This window comes from Anarrhichthys ocellatus, unplaced genomic scaffold (assembly GCF_004355925.1).
Source record: "Anarrhichthys ocellatus isolate YVR2014 unplaced genomic scaffold, GSC_Weel_1.0 scaffold18, whole genome shotgun sequence".
Lineage (NCBI taxonomy): Eukaryota > Metazoa > Chordata > Actinopteri > Perciformes > Anarhichadidae > Anarrhichthys > Anarrhichthys ocellatus.
The window spans coordinates 6418414-6439645 of NW_022280048.1; the positions used below are offsets into that span (position 1 = coordinate 6418414).

A 21232-nucleotide genomic window follows, 5' to 3' on the forward strand; every position below is an offset into this window, starting at 1 on the left:
TGTGTGTGTGTGTGTGTGTGTGTGTGTGTGTGTGTGTGTGTGTGTGTCCCCTCTGGCGTGCATGTGCCAGAGCAGTGTCTTCACTCTGCCCATCATCAGCTGACAATTCTCACTACCCACTTACCAGTTGCTCCAAGAAGTTGTCATGTGTGATACTGACTTGGAGGCCCCACAGGTGTGAGCAGTGTTATTAACTGACACTTTGAGTTACCAAAATGGTCCGGTGCTAAAAAAAAAATAATCCTTTTTTTTTTTTTTTTTTTTTTTTGTCCACAGCCTGGTTCCAGGCGACCAATGAATGGAACGGATGAGAAATTTGGCAGCAAGGAACCAAAGCCATCCACTTTGGACCCTGTCTCCTGCATTAGTATGTATCTCTACATCTGTGTCTACTGATGTCTCTCTCTCTCTCTCTCTCTTTTCCCTGAACACTGATGTGCCGTGTCTCCTCGATGTAGGATGGATTTAGCTCAAATGTTAATCTAGAATCAGATTTGTCATACCCGTTAGCCCCTTGAACATTAAGAAATGGTACACTGGGATTTTGCCAGAAGCCACTTCATTTTAAAGCGTAGTATTCCCTCTGCTCACAATTACAGCTAAGTGAAACTGCATCATATCCTTTTAATCCACTAAATAAAATGAAGGCTTTCACTACTCCAGCATCAGTGGTGCTCACCCTTGGCTTTGCCACCTAGTGGTGAAAAATATGGCTGTAATTAAATTCACAGTGCATCAGTGTTCAGCTGAGTCTCCCCTTTACCTGCTGTCTTGTCGTCTGCTTTGTTACTATGTTGTGAGGTTTCTATGCTAACACCACAGTCTCAATGTTCCACCCTATTTGTTGACTTGAACACAACTGAACCAGACATTATTTTTTGTGTTTAGTCAGTTATTTATTCTTAGGTTTGAGCTTAGGGACGCACATGTAGAGCTAAAGAGAATTTAAGAACAGTCTATATTTTACTGTGAAGCAAATTGGTCTCAGATCAACCATTTAGCTATATTTTAATGACCAGATGCTGAGCAGTACTAGACTCTGTCCATTTACCATCAGTTGTGTTTGGTGAGCCCCCCTGGAAGCACCTCGCAATTCTAAAAGTGTTTTTCGAGTTTGAGGCCTTGGATACTCCACACACACAGTCTCTGGCCATCTTTACATCGAGATGTACATCTCTTTACCAGTAAACGTGTCCCTCTCGTGTAGAGCAGAATGATCTCGTGGAAATGAAAGCAATATAAAAAGAAGGGGCTGCTGAATCTGGATAAACAGCTCTGCTGGGTCCTGTAAATATTCTCGCTAATATATATAAAGAAAATGAAAAAATGCGAAGGAACATGCCAGGGTAACTGTGACAAACTATGTAAACATGTCATCGGTCGTGGGCGAGACGCCTGTCAGGCTTAAAGTGTGTCTAATAATTATTCATCTGTTTTGTATTTCCATGGTAGCCGCCTATAACGACAGCTGCTTGTCATATGTGGTTGCAGAACAAGAAAACATACATCAGCATGCATCTCTACTGGAGCCGTAGTAACAAACAGTTTAACATTACACATCTTACATTAAGTCATCCACATTGTTATTTTAAGAATTAGTTTGTGTCACAAAGTGCTGTTCAGATATAATCTAATATATTGGAAACAGACTTATGTTTCTCATTATTATGATTATCTCATTATCAGCATGTTTAGCAGTGGAAGCTGTGTGTGCTGTGGGTGTTGGAATAGACTTTCGAAACATCTTCTGCACTTCACACGTTTTATAATCCATGTCATATTTTGATGGGCCCTTGTTCTTCTCTCCCACCAGGCTCGGCAGACCTGCACCAGATGTTTCCCACGCCTCCCTCCCTAGAGCAGCACATCATGGGCTACTCGCCCATGAACATGTGCAGCAAGGAGTACGGCAGCATGGAGCACCACACGGGCATGTCCACGCTGGATGGCAACTCATCTCTGGGAGGCCACTTTAAGATCGAGGTGGAGGAGAGCTTCTGCAGTCCCAAGCCAGCTGAGATCAAGGTGGGTCTAGACTCTGTAAATCCGTCAGGTCTTATTGCAGTGTCGGATTACAACTGGCTCAACCAATAGGTCGGATTTACTGCCCAAATCAATATATGTCATAAGTCAAAGTGAACGAGTTATTGATGGATGCGTTTTCTTCACCGTGCTCATTTTTGAACCAGCTCACACATGGTCAGAGGCTGCTCTTCAGATTAGGAACCGAGCAACATGCTAAACCCTCCCAGTTCTGTAGTTATTGAGAAGAAGCTGCCACAGATGTTGAGTTTATGGGAATATAAGGTAGCAAAGTCTCATTTCTCTGCCTGACTTAAGTCTTATTTTCCTTCCATCTTGTAGGACTATTCGTTTGTGTACAAGCCAGATCTGTGCCAGCCGTTCGTCGGCTGCTCAATGTTTGCCCCTCTCAAGACATTACCCAGCCAGTGTCTCCCGCCGGTCAAAATACCAGAGGATTGCATCTACCGACCAAGCTGGACCATGGGCAGGGAGATGCTCAACCCCATGCCTGTCATGACCTTCCTCAACAAGGACAGGTATGCTGCTGTAGTGCTTTTCCATGAGGTTTCTAATGAGTGGCTGTTTGCCATCTTCAGACAAGTCTTCACGTGTTGCTGTTAACACACAACGGAAATCTTTAACCAGGGTTTTTTCTTTTACCGGCTCAAAATGAGGAGGTGGTGGTACCGTCCCAATCATGTGCACACATACCGTCCTGGACCGTGAATGGTCAATATGCTAAATTGTAGCCTCATAGTCAGTGGTAGTGTCTATATTTTGAATGTGAAATGTTCATCTAAAGTTTTCTGTAGTGGTCCCAGTAGTATTTGTTCTTAAAGTGTACTGAGGTAGCACATGACATGTTTGAGACTCAGACCACAAACACTGATATACTAAATATCTTGTAAAACATTTTGACTTGACTGGCAAATAATATTTTCTCAACAATATTGATCTCACCATATAACAGAAGCCGTCAGAGCTTTGTTGAGAGCTGGAGGCGGGACGACATTTGATGGAGGATGTCAGCCCCGTTATTCTCTATGTAGGAAAAAAACCCCGCTTTAATAAGAGAGTACCAACAACTGGGTAGGCAGTACCGTGCAACAAGGGAAATGATCCACTTAAATCGCAGCTTAACAGAAGCACGTCAAGTGACTCCAGTGATATCAATGCTGACACTCGTTTACATGCCTTGTTTCCGTGTAATTCCTATCTGGCTCGTTTCAAAGATTCCTTATCATTTTATCATGATGATCTGGTTACTGAGGCATTCTAATTTAGACTTGCAGAAGAAAAAGCCAAGGCTGTGCTGCCTGGTGCTGTTTTTTTTTTTTTACGTTTTGTGTGCACAGAAGCATATACTCCTACTCTGCTCCCTTTCTGTCCACACACCCTCTGGTCTCTCCCCGGACACCCCCTCAGCAGGCTGCTCAATTTCCCATGCATGGCTGCCTCAGGCGGAGCAGGGAAATGAGTGTAAAATGCCGTCTTGGTTGAAGATGAGGATTATCACTGGAGTGGTGAGATGGGGGCCCCCACAGCGGCTCCATGCCACCTCACTGCTCATGGCAGCTTGGAGTCTCCATTATATCTGTCACTGTTCCTCTTAACTACATGCAGATGAACCTCTGCTACTTTTCACGCACACACAGGAATTAAGACAAAAATGTGGGAACTGGACGCAGCATGTGCAGCTGTTACCATATTATACTGTATTTCATTCACCCGGCAGGGAATCTAAAATGTGTCAGGCTCACCAGTGATCTATATCTAATCTTGCTGCTATGAGCAGTAATGATCTTCATGACTTCTTATTTTAGCTTTAACGGTGTCAGCCTCACTTTGTGTGTGTGGCTGAATTTCATTGCACTACAAACCATTCGATTCTTGAACGAACAACACAAGCCCTTTCAACTAATTACTCATTTCTACAGCTGTGGTCGTGTTTGGAAAATGTTTTGACATATCAAGAAAGCCAGATGCGTTGCTCGTGCAGGCGGAGGAGAGGTGTCTGTACTTTGGCTAATGTCCAGAGAGTGGTTGGTAAAGATCGTATAACGTTGTGCTGGTGCTGCCTTCGTGTCTGCATCCCATGTTAAACGTGGCCTGGCTGCTTGTGCTGGGACTTCCTTCTAATAGGTCTGTGCCAGGAGTTGTTCCCCACATACAGCTAGGGACATGATGTGCTCACTCTCCCTCCTTCCCTCTCTCCCTCTCTCTCCTGCACTCTCTCTCTCTCTCTCCCTGCTTCCTCACTGTTGCTTGCCAGCCCTAAAATAACCCTTACCTCAGAGGGACACTCGTTGAAATGTTTATTGAATGCCTTTCTCCCTCCCTCTGCTGCTTCTTTTTCACTACCCAATTCTCATTCTCATTCTCTCTCTCTCTCTCTCTCTCTCTCTCTCTCTCTCTCTCTCGCATTCTTGTTCTCTCATGTGTTAACATGTGTGCAGTCTAAGCTCACTCTGCATTGCTTTTGTAGTGAACGTTGTCGTGTCCGACTGCCTTATTACTCAAACTATCCTCACAAATGCTGTGAGACAGTTGACGGTATTTTGGTTGTTTGAAGCAATGTACTGAACATTGCTGTCCTGGTTTTTGAAAAAAGACCTGGGTAAAAAAGTATGTTCTGTGTGCTAGTGCTTCCATTTTCATGCCACAATTAGATGTTTTGGTACATCCAATTGTGGCATGATTTTTCTTTTTTACTGTGATGGGAAATTAACAGTGTTGATATTTGAAGCTATTGATTAGAAGACTTATACTTATTCATTGTCTAATCGGAATAATTTCTAATTGTCCACAAAGCTTTGTTGGGTATCACAGGAGGAGATTTTCTTACCCTAAAATGTGCCACTGTCAGACATACTGTAGTGACTTTCTTTAGTTTCTAATTCATGTCCTTTTGTTTCTCTGCCCTCAGTAACATCCCCAGTGTGGGCAGCACCATGGACCAGGACTACAGCCAGACCTACACCCCTCAGACCCACACGCCTTTCATGTCCAACAGTGCTCCACCAAGTAACGCTGGCATCCTGCCTTCCCCTGCCACCCCGCGTTTCTCTGCCCCCACCCCACGAACGCCACGCACCCCACGCACGCCTCGGGGCCCCTCCAGCGTCCAGGGCTCGCTCAAGTACGAGAACTCCGACCTGTACTCGCCAGCGTCCACCCCCTCCACCTGCCGACCGCTGAACTCGGTAGAGCCGGCCACCGTACCCTCCATCCCTGAGGCCCACAGCCTCTACGTCACCCTCATCCTCTCCGAGTCGGTCATGAACCTCTTCAAGGACTGCAACTTCGACAGCTGCTGCATCTGCGTGTGTAACATGAACATAAAAGGAGCTGATGTGGGCGTGTACCTGAGCGACCCCATCAGCGAGGCTCAGGAAACCTGCAGCTGCGGCTTCAGCGCCGTGGTCAACAGGCGTTACGGCAACGGCTCGGGCCTCTTCCTGGAGGACGAGCTGGATATCATCGGCCGTGGCTCAGACGTCAGCAGAGAGGCGGAGAAGCGCTTTGAGGCGCTGCGGCTCTCCTCGCTGGAAAGAACTGGAGTAGGGAGGGGTGACCGTGTCCCAGATGAGGTTATTCTCCTCCTACAGGACCAGTGCACCAACCCCTTTTCGCCCATTTCAATCCTAGAGCATGACATAGTGACACGGGGGCCAAGTGGGGCCCCCGTGCCGCCCTGTGTGAGGGTGGAGGAGAGGGACTACCACAGCGACTGTTACATGGCCCTGGAGCACGGCAGGCAGTTCATGGACAACATGTCGGGCGGCAAGGTGGACGAGGCGCTGGTCAAGAGCACCTGCCTGCACCACTGGGCCAAACAGAACGGTGAGAGATGTGGCAGTCTAGGTTTTCATGCTTGCCAAAAAAGGCTGTTGGATTCCAAATGATGTTTTCTCAGGCCGTTTAAGTTTTTTCGCCTGATTTATTAAAAAAAAAAAAAAAAAAAAAAAAAGTTGAAAGAGGCCGTCTGCAAGAAAGCAATATTCCAAATAATTTATTCAACAACTGAAAATATTCTTCAAACAAATGAAACAGCACTTGTAACATCAGAAATCTCCCTAAATTCACATCTTCAACTACATTGAACTAAATTTGTTCGTGCTTTATATGCTGTGATTTCAAATTTGTAATGCTTGTAATGCATTGACATATAGTAATTCAGTATTTTCACTTATGATCAGTTGAGAAACATAAATGCTTATTATTCATTTAAGTGCAACCTGTGTATGATAAGTTTCTCATGTTGTGATTTAATCTTAAGCTTCTCCTTTACTCGTCTGTTCTCCAGCGGTGGACGTGAGTGCGCTGTGCTCTCAGGATGTGCTGCGGGTGCTGATGTCCCTCCAACCCGTACTCCAGGACGCAATCCAGAAGAAGAGGACAATAAGGTCGTGGGGCGTTCAGGGTCCCCTCACCTGGCAGCAGTTCCACAAGATGGCTGGACGGGGCTCTTACGGTAAAGCTGTGGAAGTTTATCCACTTATGCACACAGTTCTGACTGATGTTTTTTTACCATTCAGTTTAGCTGTATAAAAGCTAGTGAATCCGTGTTTTGCACCACATATGCAATGGAGGTTTCTTAGAGAAACTATGAGGGTGATGACAGCAGTTGGTGTTCGTGTGTGACATTTGGAATGCGAGTCTTGGGGTAGAAAAACTCTAGATTTTTGTCAGCTCAATAGACAGTGTGGTACCTCTGCTGTGGTCCAGATGTCAGCTCTGTTGGGAGGAGCTGTCGGATGGTTCGGCGACATCACATTCTGATGCACAGTGGAGAGTGAAAAAAGGAGGGAGGGTGGCTGACATCTCACCTGTAAACAGCACTCGCTCACTGTTTTTTGTGTTTCTCTCTACCTCCTTCCACACTTTTGGTTTTTCCCCCTCTTTGGCCTCCTTCCATCTCACCACAGGCACAGACGAGTCCCCAGAGCCTCTGCCCATCCCCACCTTCCTGGTGGGCTATGAGTATGACTTTGTGGTGCTGTCTCCGTTTGGTCTGCCCTACTGGGAGAAACTGTTGCTGGATCCCTTCGGCTCCCAGCGGGACATTGGGTACCTGGTGGTTTGTCCTGACAACGAGGCCTTGCTCAGCGGCGCCAAGGGCTTCTTCCGAGACCTCACCGCTGTCTACGAGGTAGGGACTCTGAAGAAGGGTGTTTACGCTATCCAAATGTTACAAAGCTCTACTTCTCGCCATTGCAGGTTTGGCAGTTAATTAGTAATTGTCCTGATCATTCATGATCACGGTCTATTGGAAACATGTTAAACAACCTAATCAATGAAAAAGCACTTCAAATACTGCAGCTACACTCAAGTTGTAACTCACTTAGGTTTTATGAGATGTGATTCATGTACCAGTTCACACACTCATGTTGTTTTCTACTGTTTTTCTCCAGTCATGTCGACTGGGCCAGCACCGACCCATTTCCAAAGGCTACCCCGATGGCATTGTCCTCGTCGGAGGCAATGGGGCCAAGAACCTGGTGGATCAGCCAGTCAGCGACTGGTTCCTCAAGGCTGCCAGCAGCAACAGCGACGCCTTCACTAAGCTCAAACTCTATGCACAAGTGTGCCGCCACAACCTCGGTACGTTTTATTTACAGCCTGCAGGGTTACTGTTGCATTTCTTTTCTTTCTACACGGCCGCTCAGGCAGTTCTTTGTCGCTGGATTTCCACCTTCGACACCACTTCGTTTATTTTAAAAAGCATAGCTGGAGTGCCTTTACTGTTTGAAAGAGAGCTTTGAAGTCAGTGAAGGAGAAGGTCAAGTTGAAATGGAGTAAATGCAGTATGTTTTCATCTTCTCAAATGGTGATTGATGGCATTAATGGAAGTCCAATGCCATGCTTTCTCCCTTTAGCCCCATACCTCGCATCACAGCCATTGGACAGCTCCCTCCTCACACAGCCCAGTCTCCCGTCATCGTCCAGCCAGTCCCCATCCACACAACTGTCTAGCTCCACCTCCAGCTCAGTCGGCCAGCAGGGCTCAGTGAACGCTGCGGGCTCCTCCGTTCCCAACAACAACAACAACAGCAGCAGCAGCAACAACAGTGGGCCCGGGAACGGCTCCGCGTCATCCAACAGTCTGGTGACATCCTCGGGCCAGCCTGGCAGCGGCATACCATCTGCTAAGCCCAGCTCTTTTTCCCCCTTTGGGAACATGGGCACCCAGGGCCAGGGAGGTGGCCCCCAGAGTGGACAGCTGGGGCAGCAGGCTGGTACCCAGAATACTGGCACCTCAGGGGACAACTCCAGCAGCCAGGCCCAGGGGCCCACAGAGCCTCTTGAAAGGTACCGCAATACACACAAGGCTGCAGACCTTCAACTCTAAAAAACAGTGTTGTGTACTAAGTGACAGTCAGTCACAGGAAGCGTTGAGCTGAGGCGATGCTAGATTGGTTTAATAATACTGTGTGTGATCTTCCTTGTGCTTTCCTCAGCACTTTGGAACGAGAGAAGATAGGCGTGCCCACAGATGGGGAGTCCCACGCCATCACGTATCCACCCGCCATAGTCGTTTACATCGTGGACCCCTTCAGCTACGAGGAGGCCGACGGTGGCCCGGGGCCGGTGCCGGCCCACTCCAGTGTGTGGACGCTGGGTTTGCTGCGCTGCTACCTTGAGATGCTTCAGTGCCTGCCCCCACACATCCGTAACTCTATTTCTGTACAGGTAAGCGAAGTTCCCAGGAGAGCCACATTTTTATTGCTGACCATATTGTATTTCATTATCATGAAGGCATAAGTGGAAATGCATTAATTGTGTATTCAATGTCAGCATGTCAATGGCTCTTTAATGTTTAACAGATTATGCTCAATGGCATCATTGCTGACATATCCATCATCATCAGAAGCAGTAAATTGTCCATGATTACCATCATACCCTGAGTGACCAGAAAACAGAAACGGCTTAACAATGTAATGGAATGGAAATCAATGCAATAGCAATGGATACTACCAAACTTACAATGCTCTACAAGTTTGTATATATGGAGTTCCATGGTAGTACTTTGGGAGTGTTGTGTTTGACTGCATTATATTCAAAGTTGTTTCTCATATTTAACCATCAAAAATACAGACTCTCCTCTTGCCACATACACATTCATCTTCAGATGATGATGTCGGTGCCGGTTACAAACAGGCTCGGTCGTGAAAGACACGCAAACGTGCTGACGGTGGTCATGTGAAAACTTAAGAGGCAATTTGTGTGTAATTTGGCTAGCAGTACACACCAGTAAAAATCACCCCATGGCATTCGCTCCTGGTGGTCGTCACCACTGTGTCAGAAGAAGGAAATAACTGGAGTGACCGGCGAACCAGCTTTAAAAGTGACATGGTGTCTTCTTTCATGGGTAGTGTGTGTTGTGTTTTAGAAGTGCTGTGTGGTGGATCTAATTCATGCCTAACGTGGTTCCTGTGGGTTTCGAAAAGTAACTGATATGTATTTGGAAAAGTGATAACTTTTTAAAGGAACTCTTAAGTGTTAAATTTGAGTTCAGCCCACGGATGTGTCATTGGGTCCTCGAGCAGAAATCTATGGAAGAAAGGCACTTATTTGCTGTCTATTCATTATTCTGTTGACCATAAGTATTTAGGCCCAGCAAGACTTGTCGAAGTAGGCTTATTGCATGACAGCATTCTTCGAGGGGAGCACATTTGTCAAGTGCTTTTGCTGCTTTTTCATATGAAACTCGTTTAAAAAAAAAAAAAAAAAGAAAGGAATATTACAATATTTCTTCACCAATACACCTTACCTATAGTTGAGAGAGAAATAGATTATTCACTGCCTCCGCTCAGTCACAGTGAAGAGCAACCACACTCATGTTTTATCTGTAAGACTCCCGTTTTGACTCCTTCGTACATCATCTGTGATGAGAAAAACAACACACAAAACAGACAAGTCCCGCTGCTCTGCATCCCTGCCTCCGTTTCCATCACTCGTCTCTGTTTCCATTAGCTAGATTTGTAGTTACGTCGGTTTGAGACGTGTCTGTTTGTACAAGTTGTCATTCTGTTATCCTGCTTTACTCTGTACAATGACGCAGCAATAAAAAAAAGGGCAGCGATTCGACTGACGAGATGAGGTTTAACTCGCCCAGCTTCTGGACTGATTATTCAATTTATCAACATTTAGGGGGCAGCCCAAATTTAGTTGAACGGGATTGCATTGCAGTGTACAGAGCGTTTTATATATTGGTCACTTGGTGAACATTTATGCAAATTATAAATGTATTTTAAGTTGCACACCTGAGAATTAGACATGAAGTGAATTTGAATGTTGCCTGACTCTTTTATGTACACTTGCCACTTTTCTCTATGTAGTACTAGAGTAGTAACTAGTAGCAAGATATTACATGAAGAGAAGTGTTGTTAGAGTGTCTCTTGTCTAAGAACTTGTCTTTTTTCACCTCAGATTGTCCCCTGCCAGTACCTGCTTCAGCCAGTACGAGGTGAAGACCGCCACATCTACGCCCAGCATCTCAAGTCTCTCGCCTTCTCCGTCTTCGCTCAGTGCCGACGGCCGCTGCCCACCTCCACCAATGTCAAGTCGCTGACGGGCTTCGGCCCGGGCCTGGCCATCGACACCGCACTGAAGAGCCCAGAGGTAAATGCAACACGTAGTCAAGTTGTAGCAGTTGCACTCTTGATTGTTTTGACATGATCCATCTGTAAACAGACAGAGAGGTGTTGTCCCGGCGTGCGGTTGCAGTTGAGTTCTGCAGCTAATCAGCAACATGCTAGCGTTGTACTCTGATCGATAGGCAAGTAAACAGAGGCTGATACTGTGGCCCTAGCAGCAGCATTTCAGTTTCTTTCAGCTCTCGCGCCAATAATGAACCAGACCTGATGTGACCCAGCCTTTTGCCCCCGGCTGTGTTCACTTTACCACTGAAAAGAAAGAAGGCAATGAAATGGCGTTTTTAGTGCTAACCATCCTCAGAGTTTTTTCTTCTGGAACAGGACTACGGGAACTTGTAACCCCTTTGCTACTACAGAGTTTTCTTTCCATTATCTGCTTGGCTAGCTCCCTGAGACCTTCCATAATGGGATCTCAACACCAGGTTTAGACAAAGGGGCACTTAAGATCAGGACCTTATTCAGTGGACTTCCTTCCTTCCAGCCAGCGCTACCCTTTCCCTTTGATACACTGGCGAACCTTGAGCTGTCTTGGCAGGGAGGACTGGGATATGGATAGGACAATTCGAGTGTCATACCAAACATATTTGCTTGTAAAGATGCCTAGAATGTGAATTGTTTGGGTCAGCTTGGCTCTTAACGAGCAGAAATTAGGATTGAAAGAGAAGATGTCCTGCTCCAGTCATGCATGCAGAAACTTAATACATCTGGAGCATGTCCAGTTTTTCTCCATTTGTTTAGAAGGGCTGAACATTTATACTAAATCCTTTTATCCTGAACATCTTCCCCTCCCAATCTGCAGAGGCCAGAGTATCTGCGTCTGTATACACCCCCGTTCATTCTAGCACCGGTAAAGGACAAGCAGACGGAGCTCGGAGAGACGTTTGGGGAGGCATCGCAGAAATACAACGTGCTCTTTGTCGGATACTGTCTGTCCCACGACCAACGCTGGATCCTGGCTACATGCACTGACCTGTATGGGGAACTCCTGGAGACCTGCATCATCAACATCGATGTGCCCAACAGGTATGACTACCACCCTCCACCTGCACGATATTTAAACCTACCAGCTTCAAAGTCTTTTATTACCATCATTAGGTATCACTGAACACAACTGAACCCCCACACGAGTACTGAGCTTATTAAACTCTGTGTACAAGAAGAAGTAGAGAAAGAGTTTCGAGTTGTCTTTCCTTAAAGGTATAACATGTAACTTTTCCACCTTAAAATGTATAAAAACTTCAAGAGCTATGTTATCTATTTTGTTGAGTTGTGTACTTACATTATCCCAAATGTTCCCAGCAATTTTCAAACCTAGAGAAATTTGATGGTTTTGTTCACGATAATGGTCCGTTTTATTTGGTGGCCTGTCGATGGCGTCAGATCCCCTGTGCGTATGAGCGGCCTTGTGGTTGTCTGCCAGAGGCTGTCATAAATGAACTTTCTCATCCAGTTTTAAGCCACATTTTTACGATACACGCTTCCCACAGCGTCGGCAAAACACCAATTTTTATTGTGAAACTGCTTTATTCAGTGTTTTTACCGGTTTTAATAACCTGGTCCGGTTGTTTTGGAGAGGAAGAGACCTGTGCCCACAATTCGGCGAACCGAATTCCGTCTTTTGTTGTTGTTTTGATTGAGAGACTCCTAGCAGCAGAAAGTTAGATATTTTATGTTAAACAGGTGTGACACAACTCAGAGAATAATTTATAGCTGTCATCTAACAAAGTGTCAGCTGACAGAAAACATGTCACGCAAGTGTTTTTGTTCATAGTGTGGTTATTGTGAAAGTATCTTTAACAATCTGGTCGATTCTTTGTCTGTGTAGCCGGTAGCACTCAACCAGTGGTTGTTAAAAACCCGCTTGCCATCATCCTCCACATTCTCCACCGGTTCATTTTTCTCTGTGAATACCCCTCATTCACACACAGCTGCACAGCAGATGTGTGTGACCTTACAAAAAGGTGCACGGCAGCTGTCACCAACACTTAAAATGTGTCTGCGTCAGTTTTGTCAAGCCAGCTGTCAAATGACACTTCTCACTCAAGTGTAAATTAGGTTTGAGAGGCAAAGCACACAACTGTCAGTCAAGGATGATCTCTGCACAGGCCCTCACATTCCAGAGGTTCACCTTCACCTGCCTCACAAACTGTTAAACCAGCTCTAGTGGCTAGCAGCTAAGCTCACTGTATGTACACTTGACTCCCTGTCTTGCATGTCTGTTCTGCATACTTTGACAAGTGGTTTTGACATGTGAGTCGATGCGTGTCCCGCAGGGCGCGGAGGAAAAAGGGCTCTGTTCGGCGGCTCGGCCTGCAGAAGCTGTGGGATTGGTGCTTGGGGCTGGTGCAGATGACATCACTCCCCTGGAGGGTGGTGATTGGCCGACTGGGCAGGATAGGACACGGAGAGTTAAAAGGTAAGGAGGGCTAGTTAAATGATGCTGAAATGCTTTTTCATGACCAAAAAAAAGAAAACAGCATTCAAGACATTCGGGTGTTTTTTACACCAGCGTGTCACATGTTCATTCATCCCTGTTGCTCTCGTCTCTCGATGTTCCAGACTGGAGTATTCTGCTGAGCAGGAGAAACCTCCAGTCACTGAGTCGCCGGCTGAAGGAAATGTGTCGAATGTGCGGCATCTCCGCCTCGGATACTCCCAGCATCCTCAGCGTGTGCTTGGTTGCCATGGAGCCCCAGGGATCATTCATCATCATGCCAGGTGTGTGTGCAAATGACAAAGATTATCAGAACACTTACTATCTGTATTAACATGCACTTCTCATCTGAGTCGATTACTCCTCCAAGAAAGGTGTGTTCATGTCTGTGTGTGTGTGTGTGTGTGTTTGGGTGAGAGTGTGCGGCGTGATGGATGGCAGCAGCATATCACAATGCATGTCTGCTCCTTGTCCAGAGCAGATTGATGGCAGGGAAGATCATGTACCTTTTGCTCATAAAGCACTACCTCTCAGATGCCCATTGATCTCAATGCGGTGTGATGGAGAGCCAGATCAATGGGTTTATTTTGGGAAACGAGTGGGGGATTGTCAGTGCATCATACCAGGATTGTGTTGAGCGATGCCGGGCTGAGGCCATCTCCTTTCTAAAAAAGCTCTTTAAGCTGAAAGAGATTAGCAAGGCTGTGTTAGACTCGGATGGATATGACAAGGGGGGGGGGGGGGGGGTTACATCACTGTAACATGGAACAGAAACTCAAGAGAGTTGCTGGCTCTATACGTAACAGCTGTTTCAGTTACAATTATGAAATGCATATGCAGAAACCTATATGAATTGTAAAATTAAGACATTAATACTTCAACAGTCGTTGAAATGTTATGCTGTAGTTGAAAATGACTTTATGTTTTTATCACAATTGGAAAGTTGTTACTTGGTGCACGGTTGAAGATGGTCCTTGTATATTTTTAAAGGAGCTGTATGTGACATTCTGAACATTAATATAGCAGTAGACAACTATTTTCTATGTGTATATCTAGTGGAGGGATGTCTACCTGAGCGCTTCCTTTATGTGTGTTGTTATCAGAGCTTCTCCTGCTGTGTTGACATAGCCTGGCCGGCTGCACGTGCATTTCAGTGCATGTGAGCGTGCCCCACTGGTTCGCTCACGGCCGCTGCTAAACGAATCACAAGGGCTATAGAACCGAGTCACTCTGGTTGTTATTACAACTGATTCTATATAGATTGATGACGGGTAACGTTTGAGTTATTTCTTTGGCAGCAGAGTTAGTTATATTCCTTTGTGAGTTATATGACGCTTCACCAGTTTAAAGATCTGACCCGCAGTAGGTAAAAGGATTTTGACAAGCATTCTTATTTTGTTGCCGTCTTCTTAGCCTCACTGTTTATTGACCGGTCGCTCTCTCCTTCCTCCTCTCCCATTAGACTCTGTGTCGACAGGCTCAGTGTTTGGCCGCAGCACCACCTTGAACATGCAGACGTCCCAGCTGAACACCCCACAGGACACCTCCTGCACCCACATCCTGGTCTTCCCCACGTCCGCCTTCGTCCAAGTGGCCAGCTCCAATTACACCAACATCGACCCAAACATCGACATTCTAAACGCCACCAACGGTCAGTCGGGCTCCTTAATCTGTCTTGCAGTCATTGGACTTAAGCGAAGCCACAGATGTTAAAGGGAAATGCAGCCATTACTGTGTTTCCCTTCTAATCTGTACTGTTTTTTCCCAAATCCTTCCTGTTTACTTTTCCAGGCTATTAAGAGTCCGTTTAGAAGTAGTGTGTGCTTACATGCTTAGTGCATCTGCAGCACCTCATGTGTCTTAAGCTTATTTCCTGAGTGCAAATGTATTTAATGACAGTAATATTAAGCATGGTCCCTCACATTCCATATTCAGTAACAAGCAGAATGTCCAAATAATATCTTCTGAAATGTATATTGCGACAGAAAAATACATATTTTTGGCACACAGATATGTGGGAGGGACATTTTCATTAAGAGTATTTTCGATGCTTTCAGAGACACATGGAGTGTATTTGTTTAATAACAATCCTCCCACATCATCACTTGCAGACCTGTTGAATTATTCTCCTGTTGTCCTCAGATGGGTCCGATGCCATTGGGATCTTTGACCTGCTGGACCAGGAGAACGAGTTGGTGGACCCAGACATCATCAACATCTCGCCCAACACCTCACCAGTACACTCGCCTGGCTCTCATTACCACCACGGGGGTGATGGCAGTAAGGTGAGTCAACCCGTGCATGCACACAGTTCCGTATACTTCTATGTTGCAATATTGAAAGCAGCCTTGGATTGATGTCGCACCTCATGTCTCCCATTCCTCTGTATGTTGTTAAATGAGTCAGAATACAACAACATTAGATAGTCTTATCAAAAGACATGCAGTACAACTTGTGATATGACACATGGACACAATGCTAACCTTGAGTTTCTCCCTTGTTACAGGGCCAGAGTACTGACCGTATGGAGTCTCATGAAGAGGTTCCGAACCTCCTGCAGCAGCCTCTGGCACTTGGCTACTTTGTCTCCACGGCGAAAGCCGGCCCACTACCTGACTGGTTCTGGTCAGCCTGTCCGCAGGCTCAGAACCAGTGTCCACTCTTCCTCAAGGTAGCAGGCTCCGCCCCTCTCACGTCTTTATTTAATGGGTTTCGTTTAGTGCTGCCTTTTTACACAATGAAGACTAAATTACACTAAAGACAACCTAATGGAAACATCAACGTAGGTCACGGTGCACTACAAAACAATAACAAACTAACTGTAGGGATATTCATTACTTTTAAGAAATATGCTTTCTTGCTGAGAGTCAGATTGATACCACTCATGTCTGTCCGTTAAATGTAATGCTTCAGCTAGCATCTGATTAGCTTAGCATAAAGACTGGAAACAGGGTAGCAGCTAGCCTGGTTAACCTGTCAGCCCCTCTAAAAGCTCACTTATTAACATGTCTCGTTTGTTTAATTTGTATAAAAACAGTAGTGTAACAATGGCACGCATGGTTTTACGATCGATTATATGGTATGATTCATGGATTCGCCGCTGATTGCCGGGAAACCTCACTGTGACAACAAGACTCCAGGAAGCCATTGCTTCCAACTGAGAAATAGTTCAGCACGCAACTCCCCATTGAACCACAACAGTCCTTTAAAAATGCAGTTATTAATATGTAAGGTGTAAATGAACTGCTAACCTGTTCTGTGGCATTTTGAAGCTCAGCCCCAGCAAGTGTTTTTGAGGTAACTGAACCCTGTAACCGAAGATGTTAGATACAAGAGGACGACAGAGTTTTGATTTGCACGGGTATCCCCTCTGCTGCTGTCACCGCTCTGTGAAAAGAACTGTAATTATTTACATGAGATGTAATAAAAGGTTAATAACTTTGTTATGATGCCATTTCCCCTCGCTCCCTCTCTCAGGCCTCTTTGCACCTCCATGTGTCTTCAGTGCAATCAGATGAACTACTGCACAGCAAACACTCCCATCCCCTCGACTCCAATCAGACCTCAGATGTACTCAGGTAAACAACACCGGACACAATACTACATAATATCAACCCGCTGACTGTGTTTTCAGCCGGGGTTTGTATTGCAGATTTCATTCAGACTGAAGTTGTTTTTTGATACAAATGACTAATTGACCGTATTCATGAGAATTGAAATGGCCCAGGGTGGATCATTTTGAAAAATAAAGGCTTATTTTATTTATTTATCTTTTTAAACCCAGCGTGCCACCCTACAAATACCTCCAATTTAAAGATGCATTTCTGATGTGTGCCTGAACAGATATGTGCTGGAGCAGTACAACGCCCTCTCCTGGCTGACGTGTGACCCGGCTACACAGGACCGACGATCGTGTCTACCCATTCACTTTGTGGTGCTCAACCAGATGTACAACTTCATCATGAACATGTTGTAGCCAACAGCCTGTTGCTGGCGGGGATGTAGGGGAAACATTTCAAAGAAAAAGGAAAGCGACGACTCGAGGGAGCTTTCATCAAGACTGAAGGAAAGTGCAAGAAACCAGACGGGCGTACGGAGCTGGATCCTGCACCGAGATGGGATTAGACGGCTGGTACTGGTTGAGACGGTCCAGTCCGTGTGAATCAAAGACATGCACAAAGAGACAAGCGAATAAAGATGAGGGGGGGAACCAGAAGTTGAGTCGCAAATTAATGAACGTGAGAGAATGACAAATTGGATGTCATGGTATGTAGCATGGCAGCACAGTCACTGGCCAGTGTGTACCGGAGAGACAAGTCTATTTGTAAAGTTATTGGAAGAAAAGGGACATATTTGATCGTGGAAAAAATGGATCTTTGATTTTAAGATCTGAAATTCCTTTGGATGAAATAGTATCCAATTGAAATGCCTGCATCTATCTTATTTATTGTAAGTTTTTAAATGTATAATTTGTCTTATTTCTTAACCTCTTTTATATATAAAAAATGGAGAAGGTTTATATCACCTTCCTGCTTTAAAGCAATCGGTTTAAGATGTATGTAATCGTCTTAATTACAAAACAACCAGGAAAAAAAATCCCAATGAAATAAGGTCCCAGTAGGTTGCTTTTAGAGTATTATTTTTTGTAATGGAGACAGAATATTTGTATTGTCACAATGTACAGAAAAATGAGAGTGGAGAATTATGTTCCATGCCTTTGAGCATGGACGACTTACAGCAAAGCTGTAGCTACAGAGGACTTGTACAGCAATGAACTTCACTGTGTTCAAATAAAGAGGTACATTGTTGTGTATATAGTATTTTATACCACACATTTAGACACAAAAACCAAACGGCAATATATATAAATAATTATATATGAATGCCATGCCAGCAGTTGGTGGTGTGGCTTCTGTTTTAGGAATAAAGTGCGTCAACTTATTTTCCTGTGCTTGTGATTATTGGGGAGGGGGACGGACGGTGATGTGCAATTGGACAAGGACACCAATAGTGGAGTGGAAGGAGAACTAGTGGCATCTCTTGGAGGTAGCTGACCTCGGGTGTGACTTTTTTTTTTTTTTTTTTTTTTTTATTAGGTGAGAGAGAAAATGAGAACAGTTGCCTTAATGGCAGACATGCAGTGTCCCTTTCAGCACATCCCTTAAGTATACTATACCTCTCCTTTACTCTGATTGGCTGAGGTCTGGCTCTTTTGGCACCGCTTCTGATTGGTTATGGATACATTTAGACCAGTCCCATTTTACTTCAGTGTGAAAGTAAATGTGTGACGTAAATGAACTTTAACCAGCTATGAATGCCTGCCCATTGGATATACAGTGTTTGTGCACTGAGGAGCATCTACTGTCTGAATTTATCCTGTTCAGGTTGAGCTGTGCTTTGCTATTGCTGTTAACCTTGCATATTTGCCAATAATTGTTGGCTTGAGATATTTGACCATCAAAATGTATGTGGTCTTCTTTTGAGTGTAGAAAATACATTCAATTTGAAATAAAACCCTGAAAATTAATTTTCAGTCTGTTGCCATGTTTTCTTTTTGAGAAATCATGGTTGTTTGCAGTAACCATCTGCTTCTACAATACAGTGGGTCTGCAAGCTTGTTATCACACTCACTTTTGTATTCACAAGTGGGAAAGGCAGCGGAATAACCCTGCATAATAAACAGAGTCGGATATCTTAACGTGTAAATTGCTGAATTGCCCCGAGGTCGTGTTGAAGCAGCTGGCAATTCATTCTTTTGAGAATTTGCTGCAGTTTTCTCCGCTGTCAGCGGCCTTTAAATACACAGAGGTCCCGCTCTGCTTTCCTTCATCCCCAAGCAAATGCTGTCAATGTGCCCTTGAAAATGTAGTGGAATTTACCCTGACATGTCAGTGACAGGCCGGGTAAAACTCTACACAATGTAAGAGAGAAATGTAATCAGACAGAGGTAATTGTTTGGCCTCTCATGTAACTGTAAAACCTATGACACGTCACATTATAAGATATAATTAAGAAAAGGTGTTTATTAAATACAACACACTCTCAATGACTTTTCAATGATATTATAATATATTAATATCTGCACCGTAACCAGATATGGATATCAGGTCTGTCAGCCACAAGAGCTTGGGGAAAAGATAACACACCAGCGAGTATCCACATTGTCTATTTCCACGTGTTATTTATGGTGCAGAAATTAATCTTCACACGTCACCAGCAAGAGGTCTGTTTGCATTATTCAAAGAGCCGAACAACTGAAACTTTCTACTGGAGCCACTGTTTTGTGCATGTGAAATAAGTTGTTCTAGTACTCTCGTGTAATGTGTCAACATTGCCCAGCCCATGTTGATCGCACCACCGCCTGCAGTTGGGGCATCACCGGGAGTGTTGTAACGTTACTGCCTCCAGTCAGTGCTGCTCCACAGTGCCCATTCGACCGGCTCCCTCACTGTCACACTGACATAGTAATCACTGTAGCTACAGATGAGATACAAGTGGATATGCGGAAACCATAATAGACTGAGCATTGCAAAAAACAAACATATTTCCATAAAGCTACCGGAACAGCTAGGACGAGCTTCTCTCTCAGTCATTGGCTTTGGACTCCCAATAACATTAGAGGCTGACGGTACACAACAGAGCCCGAGGTCTGGAGGCCTCTCTGGTGAAATTTAGTTCTAAGTATCATCCTAAGAATTGAGGTAAGATGATTCGTGTCGTATTGTTGTATTTACGTTGAATGTTTACACGGCAGAGACGGACCAGACAGCACATGAGAGTATTATCCTATGACCAGTTAGCCTAGCCTAGCCTAGCCTAGCTGCTAGCTGGCTAGTAGCATGCGCCGCTCAAACAGCAGCTGACAAGTGAATGAGTGTTAGCTACTGCCAGTTAGCTGTTAGCTTAACAGTTGGAGTTGGCTGTATCTTGCGATATTGCTTCTGCTTTTGAACGCGTCTAAGTGCTACGCATGAATCGGAATAATGTGTTGACTTGGGGTGGGAAGATTGCGCGTAAGTTATTGTGTTACCTGCCCAGTATTAGTTAGCATTGACATTAGCGTTAGTTAGCCGCAATAGCCAGCCTTCACTTTGTTTTGTTAGCAACGTTATAATTATACTAACAACCTTTACATTATGTAGCAAATGAATAACCAACACTATGGGAACATGAACTAACTTGACATTGCGTACGATTCAGATATTTACGAACGTTAGTAAGATGAGAAATGAATGCATTGGCACTAAGAAAGTTAACTCGGCTTCTTCTGTCAGCTGAACTCTGAGTTGTTTAAAGTATATGTAGTGTTTATGTAGGGTCTATGTAGTGTTTGCTAAACCATGCTATCGGTGCATCTGCTCATACCACTCAAGATGCCCAGACTAGAAGACTGTCTACTGTATTTGCTTCATATGCCATCAGATGCCGTCCTTTTAAATTGTCTGCTTCGCCTGTCCCGTCCAGGCTAAGTTGCAGAGACATGGCAGACAGTGCAGGGCTACAGTTTGTCAGCTCTTATGCCTTTGAAGCCATGCAGAAGGTGGATGTGGGTGGGCTGGCTGCCCTGAGTGACCTTGAGCTGAGGCTGCTGCTGCCCTGCCTGGTGAGGATGGCTCTGTGTGCCCCAGCTGATCAGAGCCAGTCCTGGGCACAAGACAAGAAGCTCATCCTCCGCCTGCTCTCCGGGGTGGAAGCTGTCAACTCCATCGTAGCGCTTTTGTCTGTGGACTTTCACGCCTTGGAGCAGGACGCACGAAAAGAGCAGCAGCTCAGGTAAATCTGACATACACCTGGTGACATGAGTATTACTACAGTCTCTTATTAAGAATTAGGTGCCTCTGTTCATCATACATACAGTTGTGTGAAAAAGTGTTTGCCCCCTTCCTGATTTCTTATTTTTTTGCATGTTTGTACACTTAAATGTTTCAGATCATCAAACAAATTTAAATATTAGACAAAGATAACACAAGTAAACACAAAATGCAGTTTTTAAATGAAGGTTTTTATTATTAAGGGGGGAAAAAAATCCAAACCTACATGGCCCTGTGTGAAAAAGTGATTGCCCCCCCCCTCTGTTAAAACATAAATTAACTGTGGTTTATCACATCTTTGG

The 21232-nt window shown here is 44.9% G+C and overlaps 2 protein-coding genes across 4 annotated transcripts in view; both read left to right on the forward strand.

Moving 5' to 3' along the window:
• The window catches only part of med13a (mediator complex subunit 13a), a 71068-nt gene extending 53008 nt beyond the window's left edge, over window positions 1-18060 (forward strand). Inside the window, exons 13-30 of one of the 2 annotated variants that reach the window (XM_031857436.1) lie at window positions 277-367; window positions 1814-2025; window positions 2365-2561; window positions 4952-5868; window positions 6332-6499; window positions 6954-7177; window positions 7440-7629; window positions 7905-8337; window positions 8487-8718; window positions 10459-10650; window positions 11485-11708; window positions 12959-13101; window positions 13245-13403; window positions 14582-14770; window positions 15262-15404; window positions 15626-15790; window positions 16597-16697; window positions 16963-18060. In XM_031857436.1, the coding sequence (XP_031713296.1) occupies window positions 277-367; window positions 1814-2025; window positions 2365-2561; window positions 4952-5868; window positions 6332-6499; window positions 6954-7177; window positions 7440-7629; window positions 7905-8337; window positions 8487-8718; window positions 10459-10650; window positions 11485-11708; window positions 12959-13101; window positions 13245-13403; window positions 14582-14770; window positions 15262-15404; window positions 15626-15790; window positions 16597-16697; window positions 16963-17095 (4113 nt within the window). In that variant the 3' untranslated portion in view covers window positions 17096-18060. The remainder of the gene's footprint in view (window positions 1-276; window positions 368-1813; window positions 2026-2364; window positions 2562-4951; window positions 5869-6331; window positions 6500-6953; window positions 7178-7439; window positions 7630-7904; window positions 8338-8486; window positions 8719-10458; window positions 10651-11484; window positions 11709-12958; window positions 13102-13244; window positions 13404-14581; window positions 14771-15261; window positions 15405-15625; window positions 15791-16596; window positions 16698-16962) is intronic. The other variant, XM_031857435.1, reaches the window with a different exon arrangement.
• A 168-nt stretch (window positions 18061-18228) lies between these two features.
• Window positions 18229-21232, forward strand: part of ints2 (integrator complex subunit 2) — a 21266-nt gene continuing 18262 nt past the window's right edge. Inside the window, exons 1-2 of one of the 2 annotated variants that reach the window (XM_031857438.1) lie at window positions 18229-20132; window positions 20584-20892. In XM_031857438.1, the coding sequence (XP_031713298.1) occupies window positions 20600-20892 (293 nt within the window). In that variant the 5' untranslated portion in view covers window positions 18229-20132; window positions 20584-20599. The remainder of the gene's footprint in view (window positions 20133-20583; window positions 20893-21232) is intronic. The other variant, XM_031857437.1, reaches the window with a different exon arrangement.